The sequence below is a fragment of the Schistocerca gregaria genome, chromosome 2 (genome assembly GCF_023897955.1).
Source record: "Schistocerca gregaria isolate iqSchGreg1 chromosome 2, iqSchGreg1.2, whole genome shotgun sequence".
NCBI classification, from domain to species: domain Eukaryota; kingdom Metazoa; phylum Arthropoda; class Insecta; order Orthoptera; family Acrididae; genus Schistocerca; species Schistocerca gregaria.
In genome coordinates, this window is record NC_064921.1 from 655,252,890 (window position 1) to 655,277,007 (window position 24,118).

At 41.5% G+C, this 24,118-nt stretch overlaps 1 protein-coding gene across 4 annotated transcripts in view; it reads left to right on the plus strand.

Moving 5' to 3' along the window:
- LOC126334690 (zinc finger protein ubi-d4) overlaps positions 1–24,118 on the plus strand; it is a 229,701-nt gene that overhangs the window by 37,572 nt on the left and 168,011 nt on the right. For all 4 annotated transcript variants that reach the window (XM_049997177.1, XM_049997179.1, XM_049997180.1 and 1 more), the window contains exon 3: positions 22,103–22,362. In XM_049997177.1, the coding sequence (XP_049853134.1) occupies positions 22,103–22,362 (260 nt within the window). The remainder of the gene's footprint in view (positions 1–22,102; positions 22,363–24,118) is intronic.

Here is a 24,118-nt window from a genome sequence, read left to right on the forward strand (position 1 = left end):
TGCATGATGTACAACAGGCTCTAGATGCCAGGTCGATGTCATATTTCTTGACTTTCAAAAGGCATTTGATTCAGTTCCGCACTGTCGCTTGCTCCAAAAAGTGCACGTTTACAGTCTATCCGATTACGTATGCGGTTGGATAGAAAGTTTTCTAACAGACAGAGAGCAGTATGTTGTCTTGAATGGGTGACTTCAACAGAACCAAGCGTAATTTCAGGTGTGCCTCAGGCAGCGTAATAGGTCCATTGCTTTTTACGATTTACATGAATGATCTGGTTGATGGTATTGACAGCAGCATTAGACTGTTTGCCGATGATGCTGTAGTTTACAAGAAAGTAGTATCACATGAAAGTTGTGAACAAATCAATGAGGATTTGCAGAAAATAAATGTGTGGTGTAATGTCTGGCAGTTATCTCTCAATATTAGTTAAGTGCAACCTACTGCGTATAACAAGACAAAAATCCCCTTTAATGTACGAGTACAAAATAAATGCCCAGCCTTTGGAATTGGTAACATCCGTCAAGTATCTGGGTGTGACTATTCAAAACGATCTCAAATGGAATGATCAGATTACACAAGTATTGGGCAAAGCGAACTCTAGATTGTGATTTATTGGTAGAATCCTGAAATGTTGCAGTCCTTCAACAAAGGAAATTGCTTACAATACATTAGTTCGTCCTGTCTTAAAATATTGTTTGTCTGTATGGGACCCTTACCAGTTAGGTCTGATTAAAGAGATTAAGAAGGTCCAAAGAAGAGTGACAAGATTCTTGACTGGTACATTTAGCCATCGTGAGAGCATTACAAATTTTGTAGAAAGTTTCAAGTGGAACGCACTTGCAGATAGACGACGTGCTAAATGGAAGAAGCTGCTCACTAAATTCCCGAAATCTGATATTCACCGAGGATGTAGAGCATATATTATTACCACCAACTTTCAAATCGTGCAATGATCACCATTCAAAGGTAAGGGAAATTAGAGCTCGTACTGAGGCGTTCAGACAGTTATTTTTCACTTGTGTGATCTGCGAGTGGAACAGAGTGGGAGAAATACAACTTTGGTGTGAATTGTGCCCTTCGCCACACTCCACTTGGTGGCTAGTGGAGTATATATGTATATGTAGAACCATTGGGGACACCGGTCCCCACTTCTCAGCTCGAGAAGCATAAGTCGTCTTCTGCTCCTCTTGCTAGGAAGGTATCCTTTGGGTCACTCCTTTCCCAGGTTTCTGATAGTGGGGAAGCTGACACCTGCTAGTGGCTGAAGTGCCCAAAAGCAGCTGGTTGTAGGGCTTCACAATCATCCTCAGTTCCAGAAACTGAATCAGTGAAGCCCTCCCAGCCAGAAAAACACAAGGATCAGCAAAAAAGATGACCCCCAAGACCATGGGAATTGCGGTTCACCCACACCACCACTGCCTACAAGCTCTGCGCCTGAGGATGAGGTCAAGATTCTGGCATCTGCTGAGGACCTAGATCTTGCCAGACCCTCAGACACAATGGATATAGCTTGTTCAGGAAATAAGTCGGTGGCAGCAGGTGACCCTGAGGCATAGACTGCCTCATTGAATGTTTCATGCTTTCCCAATCTCACGATCGCATCACCCTCCAGTGAAATTGCGGCAGTTTTTTCCACCACCTGGCTGAGCAACAGCAACTGTTAAGCTTTACACCTGCTTTCTGTATTGCCCTGCAGGAAACCTGATTCCTGGCAATGCGTGCCCCTGCTGTTCATGGCTACAGGGGATATTACAAGAACTGTAGCGAATGTAATAGTGTGTCAGGTGGAGTTTGTGTTCATGTCCTGAACTCAGTATGTAGTGAACCAGTGCCCCTTCAAACTACTCTTTGAGTGTGGATGTCAGGATATGCACTTCCAGATGGTGCAGTAACCCTGAACATATTGACTGCACTGATTAGGGAGTTGATCAAACTTTTCCTACTTTTAGGAGATTTTAATGCCCATAACCACTTGTGGGGTAGTACCTTGCTTACTGGCCGTGTCAGAGGTGTCGAAAATGTACTGTCCCAACTCGACCTCTGCCTCTTAAGAGCTGGGGCCGCCACACATTTCAGTGTAGCTCATGGTAGTTACTTGGCTATTGCTTTAACAATTTTCAGCCCAGGACTTCTCCCATCTATCCACTGGAGGGCGCATCTACATCTACATCTACATTTACACTCAGCAAGCCACTCCACGGTGTGTGGCGGAGGGCACTGTCATTACCGGAAAGCCTCCGTGCACACTCGAATCTCTCTCATTTTACATTCGTTACCCCTTGGGAGGTATAAGTAGGGGGAAGCAATATGTTTGATACCTCATACAGAAATGCACCCTCTCGAAACCTGGACAGCAAGCTACACCACGATGCAGAGCGCCTCTTTTGCAGAGTCGGCCACTTTAGTTTTCTAAACACCTCCGTAATTTTATCATGCTTACCAAATGACGAAACACGCCGCTCTTCTTTGGATCTTCTCTGTCTCCTCTGTCAACCCGACCTGTTACGGATCCCACACTGAAGAGCAATACTAAAGTATAGGTCGAACTAGTGTTTTGTAAGCCATATCCTTTGTTGATGGACTACGTTTTCTAAGGACTCTCCCAATGAATCTCAACCTGGCACCTGCCTTACCAACAATTAATTTTATATGATCATTCCACTTCAAATCGTTCCGTACGCATACTCCCAGATATTATACAGAAGTAACTGCTACCAGTGTTCGTTCCGCTGTCATATAATCATATAATCTTTCTATGTATTCGCAATACATTACATTTGTCTATGATAAGGGTCAGTTGCCACTCCCTGCACCAAGTGCCTATCCGCTGCAGATCTTCCTGCATTTCACTGCAACTTTCTTATGCTGCAACTTTTGCGAAAAGCATTTATATATATTGTGAAGAGCAATGGTCCCATAACACTCCCCTGTGCCAGGCCAGAGGTTATTTTAACGCCTTGTAGACGTCTGTCCATTGAGAACAACATGTTGTATTCTGTTTGCTAAAAACTCTTCATTCCAGCCACACAGCTGGTCTGATATTCCATAGGCTCTTTGTTTCAGGCGACAGTGCGGAACTGTATCGAACACCTTCTGGAAGTCAAGGAAAATGGCATCTACCTGGGAGCCTGTATCTAATATGTTCTGGGTCTCATGAACAAATAAAGCGAGCTGGGTCTCACACGATCGCAGTTTCCGGAATCCATGTTGATTCCTACGCAGTAGATTCTGGGTTTCAAGAAATAACATTTTATGCGAGCAAAAAACATGTTCTAAAATTCTACAACAGATTGATGTCAGAGATATAGGCCAATAGTTTTGTGCATCTGGAACCACCCATGGTGTACACCTCAGCTGAAGCTTCATCTGGACCTTTTGCATGGCCCCTAAGGACTCTGTTAACCCTGCCGCTCTCTGCTGTCACTTCCTTTTGATTCTTGATGTGCTCCAGGGCTCTGAAGTTGTTTACACCTATGGCTTGATGGATGATGGTCATGTTGGCTTCGCCTATGTCCACAGAGGCCATATTTAACAGTGTTCCTTGTCTGCTGGCTGCAGTGTATTCACTGCAGAGCTTGTGGCCATATCTTGTGCACTTCAGTACATCTGTTCCTGTTCTGATGGGTTGTTTCTTCTCTGTTCTGACTCCCTGAGCAACTTACAAGCCATCTACTAGTGCTACCCCTGCCATCCTTTGGTAGCGAACATCCAGGAGTACATCTCTGCCCTGGAATGGTCCAGTCATTCAGTGGTGTGTGTGTGTGTGTGTGTGTGTGTGTGTGTGTGTGTGTGTGTATGTATGTGTACACCCCAGTACACATCAGAATCCCAGGCAATGACTTTGCTGACAGGCTGGCCAAACAAGCTACGCAGAAACCACTCTTGGAGATGGGCCTCTCTGAAACTGATCTGCGCTCTGTCTTATGCCGCAAGGTGTTTTGGCCGTGAGAGACAGATTTGCATAACAGTATGCACAGCAAACCGAGTGTCATTAAGGAGACTGTGAATGTGTTGAAGTCTTCCCTATGGGCTTCTCGCAAGGAATCAGTTGCCCTTTTGTCGGCTCTGCATTGGCCATATGTGGCTCACACATGGATACCTCCTCCATCACCGAGCGAGGTGGCGCAGTGGTTAGCACACTGGACTCTCATTCGGGAGGACGACGGTTCAATCCCATCTCCGGCCATCTTGATTTAGGTTTTCCGTGATTTCCCTAAATCGTTTCAGGCAAATGCCGGGATGGTTCCTTTGAAAGGGCACGGCTGATTTCCTTCCCAATCCTTCCCTAACCCGAGCTTGCGCTCCGTCTCTAATGACCTCATTGTCGACGGGACATTAAACACTAACCACCACCACGTCCTCCATCACGAGGACCCACCTCAGTGTCGCTGTGGCTCTCAAATGTCAGTCATCCACCTCTTGCTGGACTGCCCACTTTTAGCCACTCTGAGGCAGACTTTTAACTTTCCCAGCACCCTACCTTCGGTGTTGGGCAACAATGCCTCAACAGCAGCTTTAGTCTTACATTTTATTTGTGAGGGTGGGTTTTATCATTTGATCTGAATTTTAGCACATGTCCTTTGCCCCTCTGTGTCCTCCACCCTAGGGCTTTTAGGGTGGAGGTTTTAATGTGTTGAAGAATGGCTGGCTTTTCCTTTTTTATTCTGATGCTCAGCCAGCCATGGTAATCTGCTTTCTTGTTTTTAAACTCTTCTCCCTGTTCCTTGTGTCTCTCTGTGGTTTTCTGATCGTGTTTTGTCCATTGTAGTGTTTGTTGTCTGTCATTCTTCTGGTTCTTCCTTTCACATCATCTTTGTTTTCTTCTTCTTTCCCTTGGGTAATTGTTCTACTCGGGGAAAGGGACCGATGACCTCGCAGTTTTGGCCGCTCCCCCCCCCCCCCCCCCCCCCCCCCTTTTAAACCAACCAACCAACCAATAATCCATGACGACTTGAGATATCTTTCAGCAACTGCACAAGACATGCATTGACTGCAGTGGTGTGTGTGTGTGTGTGTGTGTGTGTGTGTGTGTGTGTGTGTGTGTGTGTGTGTGTGTGTGTTCTATGAGGGAGAGAGATACTTAAACATCCCCTCCCAAAGTGTGGTTTGGAATATACTGTATTTATTTCTTACAGTTAACACTGATGACAGAATACGCTTTTCTGTGTTGCAAAATATAAGTCCAACACCCAAGATCGACCTTCATGCACCTCCTAAAGTACTTAAGTCTGTGTTTAGAAACTAAGGAATGAGCATATGTATCACAATATAGCTGTTACATGTAGCGTAGAAAAATCTTGTGATGAATACAAGCACATTTGTTGTAAATTCACGTGTATTCCCATGGATGTTGAAAAAGATGCCAACTCCACTTGGCAATACAACCTGATTTCACAATAGTAGGAATGGAGCATTCTCCTCCAGTACATTCTTCTCATTCTTCTTCCTACTGCAGCATTATTTTAGATTTCAAGTCAGTTTCTTTAGACTTATCTTCCTAGGTGAGTGATACCCCTGAAGATAGTTCTTCAAGTCTTATTGTCTGCCCCCCCCCCCCCCCCCCATAATTAACACGTTACTTTGTGTGAATGACTTTTTAGTTTTTCTGTTTATCTTTTAGAATTTCAACTTTTCTTTAAGTGTTAACTCTGATGAGAACTCGATGTGTGTTTTTTTTTTTTAATGTAAGAGTTGAAAAGTTATGGTACTGTATAAAAACCACCAGAAGTCAGTGAAATACAGTATTTTGATGCAATACAGGGGACTTGCAAAAATGAAAAACCAATGGTAGCCACATGCAAGAACTTGGAGGATAAAGTCCATATAATGATACTGAAAAGCCAAAGAAACTGGTACACCTGCCTAATATCATGTAGGGCCCCGTGAGCTTGCAGAAGAACTGAAGCACGATACAGCGCGGAATGTTTGAAGTAGTGCTGAAGGGAATTGACACCATGAATCCTGCAGGGCTCTCCGTAATTCCATAAGAGTTCAGGGGGTAGAGATATCTTCTGAACATCATGTCACAAGGCATCCTAGATGTGCTCAATAATGTTAATATCTGGGGATTTGGTGGACAGCAAAAGTGCTTAAACTCAGAAGTGTGTTCCTGGAGTCACTCTATAGCAATTCTGGACTTGTGAGGTGTTGCATTGTCCTGCTGGAATTGCCCAAGTCTGTCAGAATATGCAGTGGACATGAATGGATGCAGGCATTGGCAGAATGCTTACAAGTGTGTCACCTGCCAAGAGTCGTATCTACATCTGTCAAGGGTCCCATATCATTCCAACTGCACACGCCCCACACCATTCCACAGTCTCCACCAGCTTGGTAGTCCCCTGCAGACATTCAGGGTCCACGGATTCATGAGGTTGTCTCCATACCCATAAATGTCCATGTGCTCGATACAATTTGAAATGAGACTCGTCTGACTAGGCAACATGTTTCGAGTCATCAACAGTCCAATGTCGGTGCTGACGGGCCCAGGTAAGCCCAGTCATCAAGGGTACATGAGTGTGCCCTCAGCTCCAAAAGCCCATATCGATGTTGTTTCGCTAATGATTCACACTTGTTCATGGCCCAGCATTGAAATCTGCAGCAGTTTGTGAAAGGGTTGCGCTTCTACCACATTGAATGATTCTCTTCAGCTGCTGTTGATCCTGTTTGTGCAGTATCTTTTTCCAGCCACAGCATTGTCAGCAGGGTTGCCACAGATTCTGGAAATCAGGGAATATCAGGAAATTTCAAACACATAAGGGAAATTAGGGAAATATCATGGAAACCTGAAAAAAACAATGGAAAAATCTCGTTTTTGTCTCAGTAGATGAAATGGTTTGTTTACTGTGGTGTCATGCATAGTCACTAGCTAGGTGCAGCTGAGTACGTGCACTGCTTCTGTACTCTCTCATTACTACTGCTTCTCCCATTCCTAACACTCCCCTTAGCTTGCAGTCAGTGCTGCCATCACTTCTTGTCGCTAGCCTAGCAACTGCTGAAGAGAGACATGAGGAGTGGTTTGTTTGGATCTTATTCTCAGAGACTGTAGATGCAGTGGCCTTAGACAGTGGTCACGTGTGTGCGAGTTGTGACTGAGTGATTGTATGAATGTGTGTGTGCTCTCATTTTCTGACAAAAGTTATGGCTGAAAATGTTGTTGTGAGAGGATGATTGTCTTTTCTGTGTTCCTGTCTGTGGCTCAGCAATCATCTTTACACTGACTTACTACATTTCTTCATTATTATTGATTCTCATAGTATTTGAACAAGTTATCTGTTACATGGATTGATCACCGCAGTCTTATTTCATTGACATGTTGTCTGTGGCTCATGAATAGCTGGCCATACGAGTGGATTTCTGCAATGGGCCAATACCACAGGCCATTTCTGTAGGTATCTGTAATGTATCAGGCCTGCTGATCTGAAGCCCTTCTAATGTGCAGGCCCTGCCCATTAGATCTAGTCTCAACAATCTGCCTTCAGGCCGGATTTGTGTGTGGTGTAATACAGCGGATTTTCATGGTTGATCCATGGACCAAGGAGTGCTCCTCAGCAAGCCAGAGGCCATGATGTATTAGAGGAATTGTGACTGTTTCACTGCAAATATGGGAGTGTGGCATTTTATAGACATTTTATTTGTTCTAGTACTCCAAAAGTAGTTTGTATGTTAGAAAGTATTTACCGCAAGAAGTAGAAAATTTTCAGTTGCTCGCAGTTTGTACTTCATGTACTCATATATTTCTCAAAAGAAGAATTGTGCAATACCTTTAAAATAACAGGAATAACACACTGGGTAATAACCGATAATAATTAACATAGTAGAACCAACATTTTATTGGCAGTCACCTACAGTGTAGTTTACGCAATTCTTCCCCTCCTTATACAGCTCGAGCCCTATTTTTTTCCGAAGTTATTTCTTAAATGAGTAAAGGTATTTTAAATTTGTCTTGCAGCTCCAAGGAAATGCGTGTTTTTGTCACCAAAAGCGTTTCATTTTATTGAAATAAAATAACCTAAGTTGTCTTAATGAAATGCACATACCATTTGGCTTGCTTTCTCCATCTAAAAACAGTTCATTACAAAATATGTTGATGTCAGTACTCAAGATTTTTGCTCACATCAGGAAACGCTATCTGCGTTTAAGTGTTTTTGAATATTTCCTCGTTTGCAGTATTGTTTCTTGTACCGTAGGTGCAAAGACAGACTTTTATCTTTCATCTTAATCGACCCTTGAGATCTCAAAGTTTGTCAGGGAAAAATCCTAAAACTTGTCTGGGAATCAGGGGAATATTAGGCAATATCACTTGGGGAAACTTGTGGCAACCCTGTGTCAGAGATTTGAAGTTTTACCGGGTTCCTGATATTCACGTTACACTCATGAAATGGTCGTACGGGAAAATCCCCACGTCATTGCTGCCTCAGAGATGCTGTGCCTATTGCTCGTATGCCGACTATAACACCACATTCAAACTCACTTAAATCTTGATAACCTGCTATAGTTGTAGCAGTAACTGATGTAACAACTGTGCCAGCCACTTGTTGTCTTATATAGGCATTGCCGACTGCAGCACTGTATTGTGCCTGTTTACGTATCTCTGTATTTGAATATGCATGCCTAAAAGAGTTTCCTTGGTGCTTCAGTGTATAAGCAGATTGCCTTCTCAGAAAGAAGTAACTGTTGGGCAGCGAGAGGTAGTTTTTGATTTCCGGACATGGATTCTATATTAGCATATTAAGATTATTTGGACATGGCCAGGAACATCAATTTGGAAATGGATAGCATGGATATTAAGACATCACATTTATGTAATGGACTGTAGTTGCTCTGGGGACCTGATACCAGGGGTCTGGTATGTGAACAACAACAACACCAGACTGCATCACTGGATAAGCAAATGACGAAATATGAGAGCGTCTTCAGAGGAGAAGGATGACAATGTATAGTGGATGCCAACAGAACTTGCAGTTCCTTGTGTCTACAATTTTCAGCCATTGGTATGGTTGTGTTCTGTAGTGTGAAGGGACTTTAGATGGAAACTGTTAAAATTCAGATCGTAACCTGGTTATAACTAATGTAAAATGAATGGTGTGAAATGACCAAAAATCTCAATCACAGGATTTGTGGAAAGGAAGTGGTTAGCAAAGCCAAAAGCTTGGTGAAGGAGGTAGAAATGCCAAGCATGTTGTATAAGATGTTGCAAAAACAGTGAAATCTGCAAAATATGTTAGGAATGAGACTGAGTAAATGAGATGGCGGACACACCGTGTGATGACAAAACCTGGAAAATGTGCAAAATACGTTTAGTATCACACAGGGATAAATTGAGAGAGGAATGTAGTGTCACTGGACGAATTGTGACAAAAATGAGGAAGTTTATCAGTAACTGAAGCAGAAGCAAATGAAAATCCACAAAGAGCTGAAGGAATTTGTAAAGATTTATGAAGACATCTCTGAGAAATTACATCTCAGAAGACAGCATTTTCAGGTACCAAAAGATGAAGGCAGGTTAATGTAGCTGACACAGTACCAGAAATATGGAATTGCAGTTCTGGGAAGATGAAATGGAGAAACAATTGAAGACGTGAAGGTGGAGACTAGACAAGACAAGACAGATTCCAAATTTGTCAAAGCTATCGTGGGAATAAAATACAAAATTCTAAGAAGATACTCTGATGAAAGCAGTGTTTCTAAATAAGTAATGCCCATCATGTTTCCATTAGCTTGATGGGCACTCCTGGCAGGAGAGTGCCTTCAGATATGCACCACTACCCTATGACTACGAGGAAACTCTGAAATGCACAGTATAATGGAACCATTATTAAAAATTAAATAATGTGGATCTGGAGATGAATGCATTTCAAGACAAACACCTTACACTGTTCTAGGAGTGCACTACACCTTCACAGCTCTTTGTTTTGGTTGTCCTAAGTGTGCCTTTCAGCTGTTGTACTTGATGTGTAACATTTATTAGGATTCAGTCACCCATATGAATTTAGAATGTTCGATATAGAGAACTGTGTTATGACTGTAGCATAGAAATGCAGTCAGCGGAAGACTTTTCTTATCTGCTGCACTAGTCTGAGTGCCTGCTCTAGTCAGTGGATCTGTTAAAACAGTGTGTGAATAGGAGTTTCTGAGTAGTACACTCCCTTCAGTTATCTTGGCTGTGGTTGTAGGAGATCATGAGTAAATTGGAGGACTCCAAAGTAAACAGAGAAACCAGTTGTTTTACAGGAGTAGACCTGGTGAGTTGATGTGGTATTACTGATTAATGCTCTATAAGTGGGCATTTCTGGGGTACTGTTGTAGAATGTTATGAGGAAATGTAGTAGACACCCATTTTTGACACAAAAGAACAAACAGACTTTGACACAGTGTACTATGGTATTCTTTGTGTGCCATGCAGATCAGTTTTCATCAAGAATGCTATTGCATTTGTAATCAAGAAATATATTATGACTTCTGGGTGGGCACCACAGGTTCAATAAATTTAAATAATGCTATCATTTCCGACAGGATGTTAACTTAAATGAGTACTTTATTAAGCACTACTGATCAGTTTCAAGCAGGTGTTCATTTTCAAGTGTGCAAGTGAATGTGAACACACAATCCTCATAAGTGTGCAGCAAAAATCACACGCCGCCAATAACATTTGTGGCTGAGCTGAAAATGATTGTGTATAAGTGGTTTGTGGATGCTTACTCCAAAGTTATGTCCATTGACAAGGGTAGCCATACGGTAGTTTGTAGGAGGGGGCAACACCTGAGGGTATTGAGTATTTTGAATATTTTCGTATAGAAATGATAGCTTTAAGTACCCATAAAAAAGTTCCAGCTTTGACCCTGGTATAAACATCAGAGTTAAATAGAGGAAGAACCATTTTTAATTGTTCATTGCGGTACACAGGCTACGCAGATGGTGTGACATTACTCGCACAAAACACTGCTGTGCTGGCTAATGCCTATCGACAACTGGAGAAAGGTACTAGGGAACTTGGCCTGTTATTAAATGTCAAAAAGACCAAATGTATGGCAACGACCAACCAACGAAACTTTCCCAATCTCAGGATAGTCGACAAGTAATTTGAAAGCGTGACAGACTTCAAATACCTCGGATCAACTATCACAGAGACAAATGACATTGCCAGCGAGGTGAAAGCTAGAATAGCAGCAGGCAATGTATGCTACTTTGCCGCACTAGCCATGCTTAGGAGCTAGCTTCTATCATGAAAATATAAAAATCTCATTTAAAAAACAATTAAAAGACCAATTGTTAAGTGTGGTGTCAAGATGTGGATCATGACTGCAAATGAGGAAAGGAACCTACTGCTAAAATATATGGACCAATATACCATCAAGAAGATTGGCACATCTGTATGAATGCAGAATTAGAAAAACTTTTTGAAGAACTTGATATTGTTACTACCATTAAAATAAGAAGACTGTAGTGGGCAGGACACATAGTTAGAACGGAGGAAGATAGATCATGTAAGAAGATATGTGATGGGAAGGCTGGATGCAGATGACGGAAGGGACGTCCCAGAAAGAGATGGGTGGACAGAATTGAAGATGATGTGAAAAAGCTGGGTGTCCGAGGATGGAGACGGAAAGCCGTGGACCGGATAAAATGACAGGATATCGCGATGCTGGCCAAGACCTTTCAAGGGCTGTAGTGCCAAGAAATAAACCTGTATAATACTGACTTTTAAATCATTTTCTGGAGAGAAGTAGGCCTGACTACACTATATTTAAGCTGAGAGAGGCGAAGGAGAGGGTATTGGCATCGTTTCCATTGATGACTGGGATGTATTACTGTGCATGGCATTTGGTTTTTGTTACATACTTAATAGGCTGATGTCTCTGCATCCATTTGTGCTCTTGAAAATGAACACATGCTTAAACTGGCTATCAGAATTTAATGAAGCACTCAAACAGTGGAATGTGAAAAATGACTGTCTACAGAATTAGTATTCTTATTGCAAATAATTTAGAAGCAATGGTGACACTTCACCAGTAGTAGAGGCATTGGATCGTCAACTGGCACATAAACAAAACTGAAAACTTGCTGGCTTTCAGGTAAATCCTTTTGTGATTTACAGCGCGCGCCACACACACACACACACACACACACACACACACACACACACACACACACACACACTACTGTACAGTACATTATGCATGCACAAGTTGTAATAGACCAGTTTTGATATGCCATGATGTATTTGGGTTTTTCGAACTTCGCCTTACACAAACAACAATGTATTTCTTTTTTATTTACCCATTCATGTTTTGACACCCATGTGTCATTGTCTGGAGGTCAAATTTATTTCTGTAAAAATCATAGGAAGTTCATGGTTGTTTGTCTATTTTAGGCCTAAAAACTATAACATGCATTTTTTTATTGTTTTGCCAGAATGTCATCGACAAATTAGTCATGAAGAAATCTGCTTATTTTTGAAATACTTTTTCATTGGTAATGGCTGTGTAAATTTATTTACTTACATGTATTTTACACGATACAGAATTTGAACAGACATTTAAGCCTCGATACCCAAAGAGAGATGCTTTGTTATTGTCCCTGCTCGCTTGTTCATTGTATTGATTCTGTTCAGTGTGACACTAATTTTGAATGTTGTGTGCTCTCTCTGCTGGGAGAGAAGTTTCAGGCAAGCATATGGCTGAATTTGGTGTACCAAATGAAAAGCCTATGCAGAAGGTGTAAGAGCTACATTACGAACTGAAGGTTTCTTGTGATGAAAGGTGGGCCTGTCCTAAATGAAGTATGCATTTTAATAAGAGTAGAAACACATCTAGAACATTGGGCGGAGGGGAGGGGGTAGGAACCAGCTGCACACAGGCTGGATCCGCCCCGCAATTGCTTTCAGGCTGGCCCATGGAAGCATTTCAAGTGAGAGAGAGGAATGCACTCGCATTGTACTGCACCTGTGACATATTTTCAGATATTTGCTATTCTGTTGTTTGCCTTATTCCGGTTTGGCTTCTGTAAATTACACCTGATATACGCTAAGTTCAGGCAATTTAGAAATTTAAACAAATTTTTAAAATGAAATGAGAAGTGATGAGTTAATTTATTTAGGTTTACAGAAACAACACATACCTGTGCAATCAGTCAACAAAATTATTATTGGACTAATATTTAAAAAGTACTTGCTAATAGTGATTGTGGATATCAACATTCTAAATTTTAAACACTCTAATGACCTGCCTGTGGCCAGAATTGCTAAGTTACTGCTAATTGCTTGTTGAAGAGGATTGCTTGTCTCATTGCTATATTTTGTTTTTTTGTTGTTCCTCATATTAACATTAGTAAATAATTATTGTCCAGTATTGACGTATTAGAATACTGCAGTTGTTAAAATTGAAGGTAATTTATAATGAACTAACTGCAACCATGAGGGTAGTTTGAAATGTTCTCAGACCGGAATAGAAAAAAAAGTACTTGCATCACTGAAATTTTATTTTTCAATGTAGTCTCCTTATGGATTAATGCATTTGGTCCAGCAGTGTTCAGATGCCTGGATCCCATCTCTATCTGCAAAATAGTTGTCAACTCTGACTATCAGTTCTGCGTTTGAAGTGAATCTTCGTCCACCAAGAAAAATTTTTAGTCTTGGAAAGAGATGGAAGTCTGACAGAGTCATATCAGGTGAATAAGGCAGGTGTGGCAACAATTGCATGCCTTAGTTCGTGTAATTTGGCGGTGGCACATGTTTTGATGGAAGATGACTTTCTTCCTTGCTAAACATGGCCTTTCTTCGTGTATCTTTCATTGCAGTTTGTCCAAGAGGTTAACATAGTATTCTCCAGCAATTGTTTGCCCATTGGGGAGATATCGACAAACAGAATCCCCTTCACATCCCAGAACACTGATGCCATGACCTTTCTTGCCAAAGGAATTGTCTTTGCTTTCTATGGTGCCAGAGGATCAGCATGTTTCCACTTCTTTGACTTTTTTTTGTCTCTGGGGTATAGTGGTGCACCGAAGTTTCATCTGTGGTCACAAACTGGTGCAAAAAATCTTGTTTGTTTCTCCTAAAATGGGCCAAACATTGTTCCGATATGTCCATTCTCGTGCGTTTTTGATCCAGTGTCAAGAGTTGCGGCACCCATCTTGCAGATAATTTTTTTCATTTCTAATTCTTCAGTTAAAATATGATATACAATTTCCAATGACATCTGGCAAACGTGATCAATTCCACGCACTTTCAATCGGCGATCCTCAATGGCCATTTTGTGCACTTTTTCAATGATTTCTGGAGTAGTGACACAATTTGCCGACCACTGCGCAAATAATCATCTAACCTTTCCCTACCAAATTTAAATTCATTTGTCCACTTGGCAACAGTTGAATACGAAGGAGCAGAGTCCCCCAGTGTATTCTGGAAATCGGCATGAATGCCCTTTGCTTTCATAACTTCCTTTATGAAGTACTTAATCACTGCTCCGAATCTTGATTTTTTTTTTTCTTTTTCTTTTTTTCTTTTTTTTAATTTTTTTCCCCCATCTTTGCAAATCACTATGCAGGAACAACAGAACCACTTCACCACCACAGTTCTATTCCAAGAGCACTGACATGGCATGTGTTCATGGGCAATAGTCAATGAATATCACATGAACAAATCGTTGCACTAGTGCTGACCTCTTGTGGTGATTCTGAGAACTTTCCAGACCAACTTCGTTATTACTTTTATAGCCATTTATTTTCTCATGATGACATTTTACGACGCAAGGCAGCCAGTCTCTATGAAACATAGTAAGAATAGCAGCAGTGTTCTAGATGCGTTACTAAATGTAAAGATCATATTAATGTACACTAAAAATGCATGTTGTGAGGCACAGTTTGTTGGGGTGACGTGACGGGAAAGGGGTGCCACACACGTCATTGTGTTACCCAATGAACATTGTCAACATTGTCATGGGCACTATAGTTGTGACTGTAAGTGCTAGGAACTCTGTTGTGACGTCACGTGATGATCTGGCCTAAGAGCTTCAGTAATTATTTGAATCAGGCCTGTGGGTCACCAAAGTTGCCCTAGCCTGATCTAGTATTTGTGGATCATATTTAAGTATTTGAATACAGTGAACAATACCAGAGATGATGAGCTGATGCTAAACACATTATGGTTTAAAATGAACACACAATTTTGTAAGTGATGTAGTCAGTGTTTCTTGTGATACTATAAGTTGTGAACCACAAATTAGTTTTACAGTGTATGCTTCTATTTTCACTGATTTGACACAAATGTATATGACATTGGGCTCTCAGGCCATGTTGTTGTGAGATAATTGCTCGCAGTTCGGTGTGTGTGTGTGCCTGAATTCATTGTGGACAGTGTCGTCATCAGATGATATTATAGAAATCCTTCATCGAGCTGCTGCCTGATTTCCTACATGCAAATTGCAAGTGAACAAGGGCTATGTTCTACCTTTCGTTCTTGACCATTGGAATGGGAAACCATTTCACAAAGATTCTTTGTGTTCTAGCATTTAGAAAGACTTTCAGTGCTAGAGTTGACTGCTTTGATAGTACACTTTGTTTCTTTTCTGGGTTTCAAATGTTCATCGTGTAACTATTTCTCTTTAGTCAGTCTACTGCGTCTTTGCAACTTTGCTAGATTTATTGACGGCAAAAAAAAAGAAACTTTTCTGAAGCTCTCTGGACTTTTATTTAAATTAACTCTCAACAATTTATTTTGAATGACAGTGTTCGATATTTACATGAAATATGCATTTAGATTATTCTCCTACAGCTCTTATGACAATGTTTGGCCACTTGCGATCGATACAGAATTGAGAGAGAGAGAGAGAGAGAGAGAGAGAGAGTGAATATTAAATACAGGGACAAAAATAATAATTTGCATTATTAAAAAATGTAATAATTTTATTATTATTATTAATGATGATACAATAATGGAGGAATTAGGAATCATATTAATTAGATATTACATAACAAACTTGATAATAATATTAGCAATAATAACAGTAAGAGTAACTATAATAATAAATAATTTTTATTTATTCGTGTCAGAAGCATCTATGATGTATAAAATAGTGTACAATATCTGAGGCAATAAGAATGATGATCATTAGTTTAGCACTTTTGAAGTCTTAGAAGTGTAAGGGGTAATAAAAGAGGAGAGGACTGAAATGAAAGCGAAAATGACTTCTAGGAAAGAAAAGGCTGTGTTTTGAGGAATCTGCTTTCAGGCAAAGAGCGAGAAGACAGCGATGTTTCTTTTTGATTAATTGTATTCTGTGATAGCGGTAATTTCATTGAAAAATGGTTAAGAGAAGTTATTGGAATGGATCTTAAATTTGTGATAATATCATTTGATATCATAGCAAATATGAAGTACAGAAGTTGGCCAGAAATATAGGAACACCCTAAATGCAGATACTAGCCAAGCCTGCCTCTTGTGCAATTGTATTTGACAAAGAATGCAGCCTGTGCATTGTTCTCAGTATGTTGCAAGTGTCAGCTGTGTTCACAACAATGTTCTATGTATTTGTGAGTGCATCAGTACATTGAAAGTGTCAGTCATGTTCAGAATAGTGTTCTGTGTGGTTGTGAGTTCATTATTTTGGAGTTTAGTGAATTTGGATGTAGAAAAATTGTTGGTGCTCATATGGTGGGTGCTTCTGTTTCTAAGGTAGCCAAAGAGTTTTCAAGAGGCATATTATCTAAGATTTATACTGCATACAGGGAAAGTGGAAGAACATCACCCACTAAATCACAATGCGAATTAAAGTGTGTGTTGAATGATGGTGACAGACGGCCATTGTGACAAAAAATAAGGGGATGACAGCTGCAAAAGTCGCTGCAAAAGTCACTGCAGAACTGAAAATTGCACTTGTGAATCCTGTCAGCACCGAAACAACAAAGGGACCTCCATAGCAGAGAATTTCAGTGCAAATGGTACTGCTAGAACTACTCATTAGTGACACAAATGCTCCGTAACAGGAAAATGTGGTGCTGGAACTATAAAACCTGGGCTACAGAGCAAATGAAAGAAAGTCGTCTGATCAGATGAGAGTTGTTTCACACTGTTGCTAAGTCCTGGCCAAGTTTATGTACCATCATTGTGAGGACTCTGTGATGATTTGGACAGCCATATTGTGATATTGCATGGCCCCCATAGTTACTGTGCAAGGTCACATTACTGCCAAGAATTGTGGGAGAATTTTGGCTGATCAGGTCCATCTCATGCTGCAGTGTTTGTTGTGCAGTGGTTACATGGTAGACCAAAATTGCAGGGCCCCTGCTCACACAGTTCACATTGTTGAGGACTGGTTTTGTGGGCATGAGGATGAATTGTCACATTTCTCCTGGCCATCACAGTCACCAGATCTCAGGTATTATTGAGCCTTTGTTGTGTACTGTGGAGACAGAGATGTGTGACAGCTATCCACCTCCATCGTCTTTACCTGAACATGATAGGTTGAGGACAACGCAGGGTATTACCATCTGCAAAATCAAAATCTACCTTCCTCCGGGTGATTAAGTATCACAGCATACGTGTGCTAATGCTCCACCTCAACCCACCTTTCTACTTCTGGTTGGTTTTATTGACCATAACCCTTTGGGGGCAGAGCCAGTATTACTGGTTGTGGAAAGGATATCAAGAGTCTACTAACTCAACTTGACCACTGTCTCCTGAATATAGGTGCCCTCACTCATTTCAGTGTGGCACATGTCACATACTCAGCCACTGATCTCTCCATTTGCAGTCCTGGCATTCTATCATCTCTCCACTGGAGAGCTCACGATGACTTGTGTGGTAGTGAGTACTTTCTGCTCTTCCTGTCCTTTCCCAGCATCACTCATCTGGATGCTTGCCCAGATGGACTCTTACCAAGGCTGACTGGGACACTTTCACCTCCGCTACCACAATTGAATTGCTGTTGCATGGCAACATCGATGACATGATCCAGAACACCACTACTAACATTTTTGCTGCTGCTGAATCGGCAATCCCTTGTTCCTAAACTTGCACCTGGTGGAAGACAGTGCCTTGGTGGTCACTGGAAATCACTACGGCCATTAGAGACCATAGGGGGGTCCCTCCAACGTCATAAGTGTTGCTGGTTCCTGGTGCACGTCATTGCCTTCAAATGGCTCTGTGCCCAAGTCTGTCAACTCGTCAATACGTCTCCACCATTAGAGCACGAACTTCTCCTTCCGAATTTTGGAACAAGCTCCGTTACCTTTATGGGTATTGGTCCACTGCAGGTATACCTGGAATTTCCACAAATGAAGCAATATACACCAACACAAATGCAGTCACAAAGCGTCTTGCCGAGCATTATGCTCAATCCTCTGCGTCTGAGAATTACCACCCTGCCTTTCGTCTCCTAAAACAATGTGTGGAACAGCAACACCTGTCTTTTGCTCCACACCACCCGGAGCCATACAATGCTCCTTTCAGTGAAGGGGAATTTCTCAGTGCCCTTGCCGATTGTCCTGACGTATCACCTGGACCAGACTGCATCAATCCCCACATGATTAAATATCTGTCAGTGGATTACCAGCACCACATCCTTGCCGTCTTCAACCTTATCCGGAGTGATGGCGACTTCCCGTCGCAACAGCAAGAAAGTATCATCATTCCAGTATTAAAACCTGGTATGAGCCCGCTAGATGTGCATAGCTATCATCTTATCAGTCTCACCAACATTCTGTGCAAGCTGCCCGAACTTATGGTGAGCTGGTGACGGTGTTGGCTCCTTGAGCCGCAGGGCCTTCTGGCTCTGTCCCAGGGTGGTTTTGGCAAAGGTCGCTCCACCACTGACAACTTGGTCTACCTGGAATTTGCCATCCGAAAAGCCTTTTCCTGGTGTCAATGTCCTATTCCTATCTTTTTTGACATGATGAAAATCTATGGTACCACTTGGTGAGACCACATCTTCGCTACTCTGCATGAGTGGCATCTCCAGGGCCCACTCCAGATTTTATACAGAATGTTTTGTCGCTCCACACTTTCAGAGTTCTCATTCGTGCTCCACACAGTTCACTCCACATCCAAGAGAGTGGGGTTCTTCAGGCTCTGTATTGAGTATCCCACTCCTTCTAATTGCCATTAGTGGTTTTGCAGCAGCAGTGGGGTCCTCAGAACCCCCTTGTTATATGCTGACAATTTTTGTATTTCCTTCTGCTTTTCTTCTATTGGTGTGGCTGAACATTGGTTGCAGGGAGCCATACAAAAGGCGCAGTCATGGGTTCTCACTCATGGCTTTCAGTTTTCAGCTGCCAAGACTTGTGTCGTGCACTTCTGTCATTGTTGTACTGTCATTACATCTGGAACTTTACCTTGATGATCAACTACATAATGTAGTGGAGACTTACCACTTTTTGGGTTTGGTCTTTGATGCTCGCTTAACTTGGCTTCCCCATTTTTATCAGTGTAAGGAAGAGTGCATCTTAATATTATTCTGTGCCTGAGCCACACCAACTGGGGTGCTGATTGCTCTACACTGTTGCAGCTGTAAAAAACCCTTGTCAGTCCCATCTTGAATATGGGAGCTTGGTGTATTGTTCAGCATCACCCTCAGTGTTGTGGCTGCTGGACCCTATACACTACTATGGAGTTCACCTTGAGATGGGAGCTTTCTGAACAAGCCCAATGAACAGGCTCCTCATAGAAGCTGGCTTTCCTCCAGTGCAGATCATGTGACAACAACTGCTTGCAAATTATATCATCCACATTCACATTTCGCCTCTCCATCTAAATTGCTGTCTCCTTTTCCCTAACTCAGTTATCTATCTTCTGTAACTGCAGCCCAGATCAAGGTTTCTAAATGCAGTCCGTGTCTGGTTGCTTCTTACTGAACTCAACACTTTCCCTCTCCCACCTTTCCTGCAGTTCCAGCCACGTACACCTCTGTCATCGACACCTCAGCCACAGCGTCGTCTGGACCTATTGCAAAGCCCAAAAGGATCCGTTCCACCTGAGGCCCCCCCCCCCCCCCCCCCCGCCTTCAATTTTTCTCTATTCTTGGTGAGTTCCAGGGCTCAGAAATATAGTACACTGATGGTCACGTTGACTTCACTTACGCTTATATGGATGTACTGAATAGCACTCCTTTCCAGACAGCTGCAGTGTTTTCACTGCAGAGTTGGTAGCCATCTCTCGTGCTCTTGCGCATATCCACTCCTGCATAGGTGAGTCCTCCATCATCCACAGCGACTCCTTAAGCCGCTTACAGGTTCTCGGCCAGTGCTTTCCTCTCCATCCTTTGGCAATGACTATCCAGGAGTCTCTTTATGCTCTCGGAAACAGTGGACATTCATTGTCCTTCATTTGGACCCCAGGACATACTGGGATCCTGGACAAGGAACTCACTGACAGGCTGGCCAAACAGGCCACCAATAAACCAACTCTGGAGATCGGTCTGCCGGAGACTGGTCTCCGATCAGTCTTATGCCATAAAGTTTTCGGGATATGGGATACTGAATGGTAAACCATTAATACTCTGAATAAACTGCGTACTATCAAGGAGACAATGAATGTATGGCAGTCATCTATTTGAGCCACTCACATGGACTCTGTTGTCCTTTGCCAGCTCTGCATCAGCCATACTAGGCTGACTCATGGTCACCTCCTCCGTCACGAGGACCCACCTCTGAGGCACTGTGGTTCCCACATGACTGTCGTCAACATCTTGTTGGACTGCCATGTTTTAACTGTTCCATGATGGACTTTAAACCTTCCTGCCACACTGTCAACAGTTTTGGGAGATAATGCCTTAATGGCTGATGTAGTTGTACATTTTATTCATGAGGGTGGGTTTCTATCACACAATCTAAGAGTGTCATCTGGCCTTCTCTCCTAGGCCTCCACCCTTCCTCCATTTTAACTCTTCCTTACTCTATCTTTGCTGTTTGTTCGCCTTGGTATTCATCTTTTTCCATCTGTATTCCTCTAGTGTTGTCATTTAGCCCGGAGATTTTAGTGTGGTGCAGAGTGGCTGTTCATTCTCTTTTGTTCTTGCTTTTAATACCTTCTACCGCTTTTTCCCCTTTTAGTACACATTCTCTCCTTTTGTCTTGCCCCCTTTCATTTTCTCTTTCAGTGATGTTCCCAGTTAGTTTTCCAACTTTTTTACTTCCCAGACACTTTTGGGGAATGATTTTACTCCGTAGTGTGTTTGAATCTGGAAAAAAGGGACTAATGACCATGTAGTTTGGTCCCTTTCTCTCCAAATAAACCAGCCAACCAACCAATTTACAAATGATAATTTGTGCCAGACTGGGACTCGAACCTGGATTTCCCGCTTGTTACGAGCAGATGCCTAAAGGACTTTGGCTTCCTGAACACACTTCCAGGAGCGACTCATATCTCCATTTGTCCTGGTATTTACTCTCCCTTGCGCTAAAATTGTATTATGTGGTTCCCTCTCAGGGTGACACACTGTTTTCTCTCGTCATTTCCCTGCTATGGCATGAAATACTGCAGTGCAGTGTCTAGGATTCTGCATTGACGATCAACGGGCAGTCAAAAATGAACTCACATCAGCAGTAGAACTGGATCAGCAGTAGAATATTTCAAAACCGATGAAAATTTTTATCGGCCGGGGCTCAAGCCCAGATTTGCTGCTTGTCGCAAGCGGCTGTTTTAATCATTTTGGCTATTTGAAATTTAGTCCAGTCCTGGAAGTGTGTTCGGATGGCAGAAGTGGTTAAGTCATTAGTTCTGGCTTTCCTTACTTGGTGAGATAATCTGTTTCTTGTGATTGATTTGCCTAGAACTTGATGGTTGCAATATACTACCTAATTCAGTTTTATGCTGTCTTAACACTTTCAAGGGAGAGCCTGAATCTCGAGGGATGACTTTTAATTTATTACACTTTACTAAATTTGTTTGCAACACATTATGCAGACAGCACCCATATATATTACTGAATGTACTTGCAAAATTATATCATTGCATGGCGCACATTTGTGTAGATATGAGGTCTGGTTATGGCCATGAACCAGTGCTAGAATTTGACTCAGGCCCATCTCATAAGTGTTAAGTTTAATGTTCATAATTTCTTTTACTAAGACATGTATCATATTCCTCACTTTTGCATTTGTTTTTGACAGGCGTTGCCCAGAATCACTCAAATTTGTTTATGAGCTCCCGTGAACGAATGCCTGGCCTTGTAGAAGGCCAGATTTACACATATCCCTCAAAACGTTGGCGGAAAAAGCGGCGGCAATATCTTATGAATTTTATGCAACCTCGTCGAAAAGAGGTTGACCCAGAGGCAGACTTACACACCATAAGCACTGTTGAGAATCCAGCAGTATGCAACAATGAAGACAGCAAGGAAAGTGTCAGCTTAAAAGATGAAGTAGTGAAGGTAAGACAGAAACCTTATTTCTTCCTGATTAGCAACATGATGGCAATATTTTTAAGACAATTTAAAAACTAATTGTTCATTTAGTATGCATGGTCAGGGTTTGCTCTCTTGGAAAGTTTCATTTATGTCGTTTATTTCATGCCCTCTTCATCTGTGATACATTAACCTGCTTTTAATATCTGTCAATCATAAATATAATCCATGGGACTGCTAATGTTTATATGCTATGATAGTATGACTATTCAAGAGATTTGTTATCGTAAAAGTTTACTTCGAAGTAGCTGCCCATTCATTGTCCGGAAGCAGTAAGGTGTATAATTAACAACCTTAAGGCATAATTTCCTTTCTTCTTGTGTGCACATCTTTTGACTTTTAATTTACATTATCGATGTTTATATTGTTTTTTAATTTTGAAAATCCCCAATTTAGTTCACAGCTATTTTGTACAAGCTTTGTGAGCAGAAAAAAATAATTTGTGGCATATCTCGCTCGGGCTTCATCTCCTCACTCTTAGGTCTCTCTTGTATCTTGGTAGATAGTGACATGAGATGGCATCACATAGACCTCCATCAGATCTCAGGGAGCGCAGCATTGAAATGCTGCTAATGTGTAGCGATGGGTGGCAGTAGTGGTGGCACTGGACATGACCTGAATTCATAGAATGACTACCACAGTAGTGGAAGTGGTGGCTCTGAGGGTGAAGCTAGTTGTGATGGTGGCAAATTTGTCTGCACAAATTAGCTGCTGAACAGAGTGGAAACTGTGTACTTAGTATTAAGCAGCTTGGGTTTCTTCTGGGATAGCTATAATATGTTTAGGCCAAACAACAGTAAATCTGCATGTATGGTGCTGGGCATGCTCCTACAACTTCAACATCAGGATAAGCAGAAGTAAGTGGTGCTGTTTCTACACAGGGGCTCCACTGTGCTTTTTGCACCTGTTGTCATGGATCTATATGTACGCACTAGGGGAGATCCCCAGTGGTGTCATTGACTTTTTGAAACCATCTACACGGTGATGTAGCTTAACATCCCAGTTATCACACCCTGCAGCCATTCACCCGGGTGAGGCCTTGTTTGTGAGTAATTTATGAAAAAAAAATTCATAATTTTGTGTAACGCTCAATAACATGAAAAAAGGAGCATAGCATTGACTGGTGTTGAAACAGAGGTGGCAAAGTCTTCCTGTGTAGAACGTCTTGGTTTTGAATCTTGCAAGGTACTTTAAAATTTTCTTTATTTTTAAATTTTTATCAAAATGACTTTAATCGGTATTTTTATTCAATTGGTTGGTTTAAATCTAATTTTTCATTTCTGTTCCTTTGTCACATTATTTTAATGATCATATCAACTTCTTCAGTTGCTGTCATTCTTCTTTTGTCATTGATTTTCCACTTGAAATCTTTGTTCGTGTGATTTTAATTAATTTTATGAATTAATTTTAACTTAATTTTTTTCTTATATCATTCTACTTTTTTAATTCACGTTATGCATTCATTATTTCTATTCCTCATTTTGTTTGAATTTCGTTTTAGTTATAATTCTTTCCTTCATTTAAACCTTCATCTGCATTATTTTGTCCATAGAGTTGTAAGAATGTATGTTATGGTTTAGATGTTGGTATGTCAGTTACCATAAAAATTCACTTCTTGTAGCGAAAAATACATTTATGACCCCACTACACAGTCAGTGTAAATAGATTATATCGGCTTTTGTTTTTTAATCAATAGATTTTCAAGTATTTAAATGTTGTTGTT